The sequence below is a fragment of the Dendrobates tinctorius genome, unplaced genomic scaffold (genome assembly GCF_039654945.1).
Source record: "Dendrobates tinctorius isolate UK_male_01 unplaced genomic scaffold, ASM3965494v1 ptg000107l, whole genome shotgun sequence".
NCBI lineage: Eukaryota > Metazoa > Chordata > Amphibia > Anura > Dendrobatidae > Dendrobates > Dendrobates tinctorius.
Genome location: NW_027361775.1, coordinates 4,846,086 through 4,859,418, shown reverse-complemented (window position 1 = coordinate 4,859,418; position 13,333 = coordinate 4,846,086). Strand labels below are relative to the sequence as shown.

At 44.6% G+C, this 13,333-nt stretch overlaps 1 protein-coding gene across 1 annotated transcript in view; it reads left to right on the top strand.

The window, feature by feature from the left end:
* Positions 1 to 13,333, top strand: part of HCRTR2 (hypocretin receptor 2) — a 193,198-nt gene that overhangs the window by 122,303 nt on the left and 57,562 nt on the right. Inside the window, exon 3 of the mRNA XM_073589446.1 lies at positions 8,187 to 8,430. Within this exon, the coding sequence (XP_073445547.1) occupies positions 8,187 to 8,430 (244 nt within the window). The remainder of the gene's footprint in view (positions 1 to 8,186; positions 8,431 to 13,333) is intronic.

The following is a 13,333-nucleotide window of genomic DNA, read 5'->3' as shown; positions in this document are numbered from 1 at the left end:
TTGAAAAATATAAAAGTTCAAATACCCTATACAAAATAAAACAATAAAAAAATCACACATACACATATTAGATATTGCCGCATTCTGAATAGCCCAATCTATCAATATAACAAAGCATTAATCCGATCGTTAAGTAATCGTAGTGAGAAAAAAGTCAAAATGCCAGAATTCCTTTTTTTTTTGGTCGTCATGATATTGAATTAAAATGCAAAGGAAGATCATATCTGCACCAGTATGATATCATTAAAACATCAGCTCAGCATGCAAAAAAATAAGCCCTCACCCAACCCGAGATCGTGAAAAATGGAGATGCTACGGGTATCTAAAAATTGCACAATTTTTTTTAACAAAATTTGGAATTTTTTCACCACTTTGATAAAAAGAACCTAGATATGTTTGGTGTCTATGAACTCATAATGACCTGGAGAATCATAATCGCAGGTCAGTATTAGCATTTAGTGAACCTAGCAAAAAAGCCAAACAAAAAGACATGTGTGAGATTGCACTTTATTTGCAATTTCACCACACTTGGATTTTTTTTTCCCATTTTTCCATTTTCTAGTACATGTCATGGTAAAACCAATAGTGTCTTTCAAAAGCACAACTTATTTCACAAAAAAATAAGCCCTCATATGGCCATATTGATGGAAAAATAAAAAAGTTATGGCTCTCGGAAGAAGGGGAGCAAAAAACGAAAACGCTAAACCAAAAAAAGCTGGGGTCATTAAGGGGTTAATGATGTATTAATGTGGAGAAATATAGGCAGATGCTTATCAATAGTGCAATACCATCCCGGAGGCATTTGTTTTTCTTCAAAGTTAAGGTACTGTCACACTAAGCGATATCGCTAGCAATATCGCTATAACTTGTGACGTTATAGCGATATTGCTAGCGACATCGCTATGTCTGATACTTACCTACAACCCACTCCCCCGCTGGTTATCGCTGATCACGCGAGAACGTTCAGGATCGCTTCTCGTCGTCAGCTTCCTGCGGCGCTTCCTGTGGAGAAACGAGCGACGCGCGTGGAGCCGGGCGGGAGCATGCAGGATCACCTAGTGTGACAGGTAAGTAGCGACCCTCGTCCCCAGCGATGTCGCTGGTGAGATCTGCCTGTGTGGCAACTTACTAGCGACCACTTAGCGATGTACCAGCGATCCTGACCACGTCATATCACTGGTCGGGATCGCTGGTACATCGCTAAGTGTGACAGTACCCTTATTCTGCACTAGGACAGCAACCCCAATCATGAAGTAAATGTCATTAAGAACTATCTTCAGAGTAGAGAAGAATGAGGAGCACTGGAAGTAATTATATGGCCCTCACAGAACCTTGATAGCAACATCATCGAGTCTGAGTGTGATTTTATGAAGAGACAGAAGGATTTGAGCAAATCTAAATTCAAAGAAGATCTAGTGTTTGCTCTGCAACATATTTGGAGCAACCCCTTGCCGAGTTTCTTCAAAAAATGTTTGCAAGTGTACCTAGAAAAATGTGTGTTTTGATGTTGTTTTGAACATAAAGGGTGGTTTATTAACTTGACATTTTATTAACTGATAAAATTAGGGTATTAATAAACCTATTTTTAAAGCATTCCTACACTGCAGAATTTTTTCTACACTTGCCTAAACCTTTTGCATAGCACTTTATATAAAATACAAGCAAGTACAATAAACATAAACTAACAATGACAGAAGTGGAACAGAGGAAGAGACAACTGTGCCTTCAATAGTTTACAATCTAAAAGATATTGTGTCATTTTCAAAGCCCTAGAGTTAGGTTCATCACGTGTACATATATATATATATATATATATATATATACTGTGGTGTAATGACCACTGTGTCCACGAGGGGGCGCTGTGTGGATGTCCCAAGAGTGTGAATGGTTGAAGAGCCATTATGTATCTCAAGGTGGGTGACCTTGAGATAGAGACATATGTATGTTTATGAATGCTATTGTAAAGTATATATGTCTGTGTGAAGGACCTGTGGTGAGGTCATAGTCATGTGACCCGGTGGGCGTGGCTATGGACCATATAATGTGGCCAGGTTAGGTCACATAGAGTGAATGCTGGGACCTGATTGGTCCAGTTTTTGGAAGGTCCCGTGAGGAGAAGGATCTCCTCACTAAGAGCAGCCTGTGGAGCGGCTGTGTGTGTAATGGCGGCCAGTATCTGAGAGTCCCTGAGGAGTGAGTGGACTTCTGCGGCCTGGAGAAACAGCCATATGGGAACCCTGACGTGGGTGAGATAACCCTGGGGCTAAATAGCCTGTATAATGGACGCTCTCCTGTAATGCTGTGTATATTGCTGCTGGAGGTTTATGAAGGATGAATAAACCTCATAGACTATGATTTGTTGGAAAATCCTGTGCCGGATGTGTTTTTCGATCGCTGCAAGCGAGAACCCCTTACTTACATGACAGCGCTACCTCACATATGGTGGAGAAAGCAAAGGGCAATATTGTAGCCTTGTTGCTAGGGGCAACGGAAAAGGACTGCAGATTCGGTTGCTGGGGGCAACGCTGAGCCAGGAGGGCTGACGGTGTTAAAGCCATGTGATGTGCTGACAGGAGTCAGTGGCAAAGACTTATAGGATACCTCTGCGGTAGAGAGGTCCGAGAACCTGCGCGGCCAGCAGGTGCCGGTCGGGAAAGAAGGAAAAAAAAAAAAAAAAAGTGTTTTACTGACCTGGGTCAGTGGTAAAGACTGTGTTCCTGGAGGGTTCAGTGAGCAAGGTCCTGGAGGGTCAGTGTTGGGAAGAGCCCTAGAGCACATGGTAGGACCTTGGACCTGGTGAGGCTTAAGTGTTGGGCAGTCTCAGGCCGAGACGGATGTCCTGAATAGCACCCGCTGAGCCCCTGGACCTGGTGAGGCCGGTGTGTTGGGAGACCCTGGGAGGAGGGTCGGCTCCCTGAATAGCACCCGGTGTGCCCTGTGTGGTATCGTTAAAAGACAAACTGTACTGTGTGAACTGTGGCCTAAGAGGTTCTGCAGGACGGACATGGGGAAATCCCAAAAGGGGGCGGTGACCCAAAAGGGGGCGGTGACCCAAAAGGGGGCGGTGACCCAAATTGGAATGGTAACCCAAAAGGGGGCGGTGACCCAAATTGGAGTGGTAACCCAAAAAGGGGTGGAGTCCCAAAAGGGGGCGGTGACCCAAATTGGAGTGGTAACCCAAAAAGGGGTGGAGTTACAAAAGGGGGCGGTGACCAAAATTGGGGTGGCAACCCAAAGCGGGGTGGTGGTCCAGAAAGGGGCCAAGTGTGAAGAAGTGACAGCACTGGGTGACTCAGTAGGTATGTCTGGAGTACCGCAGTGTATGTGCAGGTCTTTTTCAGAATGTGGAATATCCTTTCCAGGTAGTAATGATGGGCCACAGATGTGTACAGTGATGCTGCACCGGGAAGGAGCCTTTGGTCGGCTGGACTCAGAGAGTCAGGTGACTCTGACAGGAACTCCTCTCGTTTTCTCTCTGACCGAGAAAAACGTCAGGGTTCACTGTAAACACGGGGTCACGGTGAACTACGCAGTAGACACAGTAGTGTTTGAGGGGACCAAAGGTGGTGAGTGCCAAGGTAGAGGGATACCACGGGACTTAGTCTATGCCTGGGAGAGGGGCCGGGACTTTCTTTTGTTTGATGACATTTGGTCGGATGATGGAGATGCTTCGACTGTGGGGCCAGCGGACACTGAGACAGTGACGGCTCCTGACATGGACAGGTCAGAGGTAGAACTGACCAGAGGAAGAAGTACATCTGCCCAACTGACGGACCTGACGTCTCGTGATAAGACAGATGGTGGGCTGGGAGATGAGACTACTGGACTAGACACATTGGTGCTGGACGGTAACTGGAGGGTTCACTCGACTGGGGTGACTGACCCAGTGGTACCCTTTAACGATATAATTAAAGAGGTAGTGGTGCGACACGTGATGGACAAAAGAGAACAAGATCGTGAGATACAGCTGATAAAGGAGACTGTAACAGAACATGTCGAACGGGAGAGAGTCCTAAGGCAAGCAGCTGAGCACAGAGTGGATGAGCTGGAGAAGGAAGTCTCTGAGCTCAGAGGTCACCTGTCAGCGTGTAAAACCATGAACAAGACCCTGTTGGAAGATATGGAGGTGCTCAGAGAGGCCCAAGAGAAGCATCAACAGGAGATTCTCAGGAGAGAGGATGAGCGTCACTACCTGGCAGAGGAGAAAGATAAAGTTCTGCAAGAACTCAGTGGAGTAGTAAAAGGTCTTCTGCAGGAGAAGTGGAGGGGCGAAGACGTACAGCGGCCTTGCCCGACTGATAGCAAGGCAGAACTGCCAAAGCCCATCTTGGAAAAGGGTCCTGAAGACTGTAAATCTCAGGAAGATGGTGAGCCAAGAGCTGCACAAGACAGTCATCCGGTCATGACAGATATCTTGAGGGAAGTGTCCGTGGGGAACCCAGAGCCATCTGTCCAGGATGAGAGCAAGTCCACGACCTTCAAGGTTGTAATTGATGTACCAGAAGACATGCAAGAAGCCTGTGCTGAGGAAGGTGTGCATGAGGCTTTCAAAGAGGCGGTCAAAGCGTGTAAGGTGCACTGGGCACCTGAGACTCGGCAGTTGGTGATAGTATCAGCTAGGGAAAACACATCAAACCGAGTAGCTGTCCTGAAAGAGATGCATTTGCAGTGTCTACGTGTCAAACAATTGGTTAGGCGGAGTAATATGAAGGCTGCTCGACGCCTAGAGATGGCAAGAGAGGCTATGGATCAGTTGGGTTTGAGGAAAGATGTGGTTCCGGTACCCAAAGCTCTGATTGGGAGAATCATTGGAAGGTCCGGGAAGGTGATGCAGGACCTTGTGAATGTCTCCGGTGTGGTGAGGGTGAGGATCCCTCCTGATGACGAAGACCAGGTGTCTGGTGAAGTGGGAAGGATTCCCAAGATGGTGGTTGGCTCCATGGAAAGCCTGAGGAACTTTCAATTGCTCTTGGAGTATAGAGTGGGGTACCTGCAAGAGATTGAACAGTTGAAGCTGGACCGCCAGCGGATTAATAAAGAAGTGCGGAATACCAGGTGGCGGCCGCCTTCATACCAAGATGTAAGGACCCCAGGGGTACCGCCAAGAAGTGACATGGCAGATGGCCGAAGAATGTCAGCGAGTGGCAATTCGACAAACCGTACGAGGTTGAAGGGCTGTAGTTCCTGTGAGACGTTGACTGAGTCAGACTCGTGCCAGACAGCAGGATCGACTAAGACTTATGACCGCACCAACCGAGAGAGACGATCAATGAGAGAAAGATCAGGTGACAAGGGGCACTGTAACAGTGTGGTGACTAAACAGTGTCTGATGATGCAGACAGACCGTGACTGGAGGGTCAAAGACAATGACCGGTATTATGACCGCTGGGGGCGGGGGAGGCCTAATGTAGAGATGAGGCCGTATGACAAATGGAGACAGTTCTCTCGACCTGTGGGGCAAGGTGCAATACGTGCCCGGTCTCGAGACCCTGGTGTGATGTTGTGTGTTCAACCCCACAAGTTTGAACATAGGGGGGAGGTATGTGGTGTAATGACCACTGTGTCCACGAGGGGGCGCTGTGTGGATGTCCCAAGAGTGTGAATGGTTGAAGAGCCATTATGTATCTCAAGGTGGGTGACCTTGAGATAGAGACATATGTATGTTTATGAATGCTATTGTAAAGTATATATGTCTGTGTGAAGGACCTGTGGTGAGGTCATAGTCATGTGACCCGGTGGGCGTGGCTATGGACCATATAATGTGGCCAGGTTAGGTCACATAGAGTGAATGCTGGGACCTGATTGGTCCAGTTTTTGGAAGGTCCCGTGAGGAGAAGGATCTCCTCACTAACAGCAGCCTGTGGAGCGGCTGTGTGTGTAATGGCGGCCAGTATCTGAGAGTCCCTGAGGAGTGAGTGGACTTCTGCGGCCTGGAGAAACAGCCATATGGGAACCCTGACGTGGGTGAGATAACCCTGGGGCTAAATAGCCTGTATAATGGACGCTCTCCTGTAATGCTGTGTATATTGCTGCTGGAGGTTTATGAAGGATGAATAAACCTCATAGACTATGATTTGTTGGAAAATCCTGTGCCGGATGTGTTTTTCGATCGCTGCAAGCGAGAACCCGTTACTTACATGACAGCGCTACCTCACATTACATACAAACATACACCTTCTGATGCCTTTCTGTGTATAAAATGGTGAAAAAATATTAAATAAGTTTGGTTTTCATTATCAATTTCAACAATTCTTTCCTCATTATTTGCTTCAAGGGCAACACTTTTGCGCTTTATTCTTAGCTTTTTAGTGAAGAGCGTTCTTGGGTGTGTTTCACTCTATTAAACTACTTTAGCTATTTAGAGAGCATGAAAATAAGCAAGTTTGTTTTTTACTTGCTTTTTCTTCATTCTCTTGCAATGATAGCTTTTTTCTTTCATAGTGCACAGTTGGTTTCATGGCCACCAATACCTGTCCAGATGCTGATCGAGAGTGAACAGTAGCTACTTTCCAGGGCAGGGCTTACCTGTCAGCAGGTTTTTATACCTTTAAAATAATGTCATTTATGTAAGGTATCTTGTGGAAGTACTGCTATTATCAGGGGTTGAGGGCACGTCAACTACTGAAATTCCTGAAAGTTATAAGTTCAGGTCAATACTCTGCACTTGCAAGCTCATTTGTGTAAATATTCACAAACTGATTCCTAGAAAATGGAGGTGCAGACTTTTAATATAAAGATATGGGCATCTTCAACATTTCATATTCTTTCCATAGATAATGTTAGTTTAGGGCTAAAAAAAAAAAAGCCTCACAGGTTTTCTTCAACTCCTAATATTGCAGTCACCTCTCTCTAGCCCTTTGCTTTCTATACAGAAGTTAACGTATTTTTCAGACTATAAGACGCACCGGACCATAAGACGCACCCCAATTTTCAGAAGGAAAATAGGGAAAAAAATAATAATGTGTCAAATGGGGGTCCGTCTTACAGTCCGAATTCAGCTTACCTGAGAAGGGATCTGGCACAGGTTGAGGAGTAGTCACAGGGGTCATTCAGTGGTCCAGGCTCGTGCGGTGGCGGCTCTGTGCTGGGGCAGGTTGGTTGTGCTGGGGCAGCTGCGCTGGGGCTGGGGCAGGTGGGCTGTGCTGGGGCAGCTGTGCTAGGGCTGGGGCAGCTGTGCTGGGGCAGCTGTGCTGGGGCTGGGGCAGCTGTGCTGGGGCAGGTGGGCTGTGCTGAGCTCGGGGGACAAGATTCAATTCTTGGCAATGAGATCTCGTCCCCCGAGATCTCGGGACGAGATCTGAACCTGCGCATGCGCCGTCCCCGGACCGGCGGCCATCTTCCCGGTGTCCATGTTCCCAGAGGCCACCGCAACATAGCGGCGGCCAGCAAGGGATGTGCGGGGGCCTCCGGGCTGTGAGGAAATGCTGGCGGAGCCGCTGCCCCTGCAGCGGAGCACAGCCCGCTGCCACCACCGGACCGCAGAGCCCCGCCCGCTGCCACCACCGCACCGCAGAGCCCCGGAGGTTAGTATATTGTGACCATAAGACGCACCCCCCACTTTCCCCCAACATTTTGGGGGAAAATAGTGCATCTTATGGTCGGAAAAATACGGTAATTGCTTTTTGCATTCCACCTCTCACCTCTCATTTCTCTGCGAGTTATGCACTGTTGTGTATTTGTAAGTGGCTTTATCTACTAAGTCTGTGGTGAAATAATTGGGATTTTTCAATAAAGATTCCAGATATATTTTTTAGAAACATGTTGTTTTGGAAATTCTTGCTAATTTACACAGTAGTTTTTGTTTCTGTGACTTTGAATTTGTTGTACGTTGCAATCTTAGATAGTAATCTATTGCAACTTGTTTTTTAAAAGGCATTATCTTAATTTGATTTGAATTAACATAAATGTGATGTGTGATATGCTAGAATAAAAATACAGAGAAGTTTATCTAAAATAGAAACATAACTGACATGAAAAAGTTAAAAAACATGTATAGTAGGTTTAAAAAAATATCGGAATTGAGTTGCTACGTAGTGATTTCTGCACAATCACATACAGAAGAAAGTAAAATGTGTTAAAAAGCAAAGGCTTGAATTGACTGCAAGAGTTTTATGTTTTATGAAAATTATCATTCAAAATACCATAAGTTTTAATGACAGTTGTATAATTTTTGTATTTTTTTATAGACCGTGTCAGTTTCTGTGTCTGTGCTTACACTCAGTTGTATTGCCTTGGATAGATGGTACGCCATTTGCCATCCATTGATGTTTAAAAGTACTGCAAAGAGAGCAAGAAACAGTATTATCATCATATGGATTGTGTCCTGCGTTATTATGATCCCACAGGCAATCGTCATGGAGCGTAAAAGTGTGTTTCCAGATTTAGCCAATAAAACAGTATTATTCACTGTCTGTGATGAGCGCTGGGAAGGTGAGTGTCACAAATTATTCAGATTTTTTCTAATTGATCCATAGATTTTAAAATGTCTTTCTGTATTCATTTAACATCTTATGTATGAAGTTTTTAACTAATCCTTATTACTTATGTGACCTTATATACAGTACAGCAGGTGAAATAAGTATTCAACACATCATCAATTTTCTAAGTAAATATATTTGTAAAGGCGCTATTGACATGAAGTTCTCATCAGATGTCACTAACAACCCATCCAATCCAAACAGGCAAAGAAGTCAAACTATACACTGTGTTCCAAATTATTATGCAAATGATATTTCTCTCTGATTTTCCTAAATAGTCGGTACAAATGACAGTCAGTCTAATAAAAGTCATCACCCGTTAGAGTATACATCAAATTTTATTGAAGAAACCTCCCAATAATAACAGTATAATCTCCAAAATGAATAAAAACTCAAATTGCACTGTTCCAAATTATTATGCACAGTAGAATTTCTAAACATTTGATATGTTTTAAAGAACTGAAAATGCTAATTTGTGGAATTTGCAGCATTAGGAGGTCACATACACCGAACAAAAAAGCTATTTAACTCCAAAACATCCTAACAGGCCAAGTTACATGTTAACATAGGAACCCTTCTTTGATATCACCTTCACAATTCTTGCATCCTTTGAACTTGTGAATTTTTTGGAGAGTTTCTGCTTGTATTTCTTTGCATGAAGTCAGAATAGCCTCCCAGAGCTGCTGTTTTGATGTGAACTACTTTCCACCCTCATAGATCTTTCGCTTGATGATACTCCAAAGGTTGTCTATAGAGTTGAGGTCAGGGAAAGATGGTGGCCACACCATGAGTTTATCTCCTTTTAAGCCCATAGCAGTGAATGACTCAGAGGTCTTCTTTGCAGCATGACATGGTGCAGTGTCATGCATGAAGAGGATTTTGCTCCTGAAGGTACATTTCTGCTTTTTATACCATGGAAGACAGCGGTCAGTCAGAAACTCTATATACTTTGCAGAGGTCATTTTCACACCTTCAGAAATCTTAAAGAGCCCTACCAGCTGTTTCCCCATGATTCCGGCCCAAAACATGACTCCTCCACCTCTTTGCTGACGTCGCAGCATTGTTGGGACATGGTGGGCATCCACCAACCATCCACTACTCCATCCATCTGGACCATCCATTGTTGCTCGACACTCATCAGTAAACAAGACTGTTTAAAAATTAGTCTTCATGTATGTCTGGGCCCACTGCAACCATTTCTGCTTGTGAACACTGTTTAGGAGTGGCCGAATAGTAGGTTTATGCACCACAGCATGCCTTTGAAGGATCCTACACCTTGAGGTTCGAGGGACTCCAGAGGCACCAGCAGCTTTAAATATCTGTTTGCTGGTTTGTAATGGCTTTTTAGCAGCTGCTCTCTTAATCTGATGAACTTGCCTGGCAGAAACCTTCCTCATTCTGCCTTTAGCAGCACAAACATGTTTGTGCACAGAATCAACCACAAATCTCTTAACAGTACGATGATCACGTTTAAGTTTTTGGGAAATATCTAATGTTTTCATCTCATGACCAAGGCATTGCACTATTTGATGCTTTTCAGCAGCAGAGAGATCCGTTTTCTTTCCTAAATTCCTTGAAACCTGTGCCCTGCTTAATAATGTGGAACATCATTCTTAAGTAGTTTTCCTTTAATTGGGCTCACCTGGTAAACTAATTATCACAGGCGTTTGAGATTGATTTCAGTGATCCAAAGATCCCTGATACACAATAGCATCTATGAGTTTATTTGAAAAACAAAAAATTACATCTTTATGACACTTAAATCTAATTTGCATAATAATTTGGAATGCAGTGTAGATGTCCAGAAATTAAGATATGTGTAACAATGAAAAATTACTGAAATTTAATTAATACTTCGTACAAAAGCCTTTGTCGGTGATGACATCTTCAAGACACATCCTCTATGGAGAAAATAGCCGCATGCATTGCTTAGGTGTGATTTGTTCCATTCTTCAACACAAACACACTTCAAATCCTGAATGTTCCATGGGCTTCTCAGATGAACTCTGAACTTCCATGCATTTCCATTTGGATTCAGAGCAGGTGATTGACTGGGCCATTCTTGCACCTTTATTTTCTTTCTCTGAAACCAATTGAGAGTTTCATTGCCTGTGTGTATGGAATCATTGTCCTGCTGAAATGTCCACCCTCATTTCATTTTCCTACTGGTTGATGGCAGCAGATTTTTATAAAGCATGTCTCTGTACATTTGTCTATTAATTTTTCCTTCAATTATATGAAGGCTTCGAGTGCCATATGCTGAAAAACAGCCCTACACCATGATGTTCCCACATTTAAGCTTCACTGCTCGTAATGATGTTTTTAAGGATATAAGCAGTGACTTTAGGCCTCCAAAAATGGTGTGTATTATGGCATCTAAAGAGTTCAATTTTGGTCTCTTCTGACCATACTATATTCTCCCAGTATTTCACAGGCTTGTATAAGTGTTGTTAAGCAAACCTTAAACATGTTTGAACATACTTTTGTTGAGCAATGAAGTATTGCGTGGTAACTATGACCTCATGCCATAGAGGCTGAGTGCAATACTTGCATTGTTTTCTTTCAAACAATTGTACCTGCTGTACCGCTTTATCTGTTGTTCTTCACAGGTGGTCTTTGACTTTTCAGTCCTCTGTCTAAAATCTTGTGAGGAGCATCTGGTCATGACCGGTTTATGGTGAAATTATGTCTTTTCCACTTACAGATTAGTGCCCACTGGAACCTTCAGTAATTTAGAAATTCTTCTGTAACCAATGCCATCAGTATGTTTTGCAACAATAAGTTTGCAAAGGTCTTGAGACAGCTCACTGGTTTTACCTATCATGAGTAGAGTTGAGCGACTTTTGGTTTTTTAGGGTCGCGTTTCGTTTCGTGAAACCCGACTTTTCCAAAAGTCGGGTCGAGCAAAATCGTCCGATTATAGCGAAAAGTCGGGGTCGTCCCGAAACACGAAACCCAATGTAAGTCAATGGGGAATAAAAGTCGGCAGTGAGAGGAGGACAGGAAACACACCTACAGTGCCCATTTGAATGCCAAAAGCATCAATTCTTCTTACTTAAGCTTGTCAACCTTAATTAACTTCATAATACAAGTTACGCACTGAAAAATGGGGGTTATTTGGCTAAAGTTGTGGGGGGGTAGGGCTGGCTCCAGGTTTTCATGTGCCCTGGGCGAAAGAGCGCCCCTTTAACACATAATACCACAACTCATCATGCTCCGATACGGCAGAGAAATAGCGGTATAGTACAATGAAAAATACTTCACTTTTTACATCTCATGACGAGGCCCATCTATTTCTCCATACAGAATCATTGGTCCCATATAATGTTTGAAACAGTATATGATGAGCTCCACATAATGCTACAGTATATGTTGGTCCCCATGGATGAAGCTCCACTGTCTTATGGGCCCAAATAATGCTCCAAACATAATGGGCCCCATTTCTAATGCTCTAGTGTATAATGGGCCCTGTAAATGCTGCTCCAGTGTCTGATGTCCACCTTTGGAATGTTCCAGTGTATGGTGGGCCCCATCTATCATTCTCCAGAGTATAGTGCTCCCCAAAAATTGCTGTCCCAACATTGAAAACAATCAAATAAGTCTCTTCGCTAGGGAATCCCTGTACTTGTCTGGACTCCTCGTCGTCCCCATCTTCCATCTCACTGCACAGTATTTCAACTTTGCAAGTGCTGTGATCCTGAGCAAGCAGGGGGGGGGCCACTCGTTGGCGACGGCACTGGCACAGGGCCCCTGATAGTACGGTGGTGTGTCTGATGGCGGGTGGGCCGAACCTGCACTTTCATCTGCAGCTTCCTCTTTGTCACCGTGTAAGATGGAACTGTATATGGGAAGGGTAACCTGAGTTTCATCAGGGTCAGATTCAGGCCGTGTAGCGTGCGAGGGGAATGTAGTGGTCTGGGTCAATGTACCAGCAGATTCATCGAGCAGTGGCTGGGCATCAGTGCACTTGTGTCACCCCCAGGAGTACGGTTGCCACAGTGGCATTACCTTCTTCCTAGGGAGTGTGATGTCATGCTTGGGAGCAACGAAGGATCTCTCTAGCAGGTTAACTGATTGGGCGGCATTATTCCCACGAGTCATGACCCTCCAAACAGCGTTCATGAAGGCAAAGTGTTTGTTTTACGAGGGCAGTATGGTTGCAAAGCTGAACCTTAAAGGAATGTCCAGAAGGGCACCACCAGGAGTGGAGCCTACGGTTAAATTCGACTCCACCTGGGAAACCTCAACCATGCCAGCTACAGAACAGATGCACACATTGCAAGCTTAATTCCGTTAACGAACGAGACTACGTCATGCCCCACGGTCCGAGTCCGGCTTACTAGAGGGACACGTGAGGCTCTGGCACATGAGATTGGCCAATAACTGGTGTGTCATGCCATTACATGTCCGTGGCTGCATGTGCGCTACACTGAAAAGGCCAGCGTTTGTCGCTTACAGGTGCAGATAACCCGCTGATCAACGTTAGTGATGGGGATCACTGATGACAATTATTACCCACGAACAATGATTTCCCAGTAAGTGCAGGTCAACCGCAATTCCGGAATTAGGCCTAACCGTCATTCCTGAAAAAATGAAAAACTTTCGTGTGCAAACCACAGGTGCTGTCGTTCTCACGCCCAGTATGGATTGCACGTGATTGCACAAAGGTTAGAAAGGGTACTGTATCCCCGGATAACATGTATGGATAGCGTACACATTCAAAATATATGTCTATACATCAGGAGGCAGGCTCAGACGGTGTTAGGCCCAGTATGGATTGCACGTGATTGCACAAAGGTTAGAAAGGGTACCGTATCCCCGGATAACATGTATGGATAGCGTACACATTCAAAATA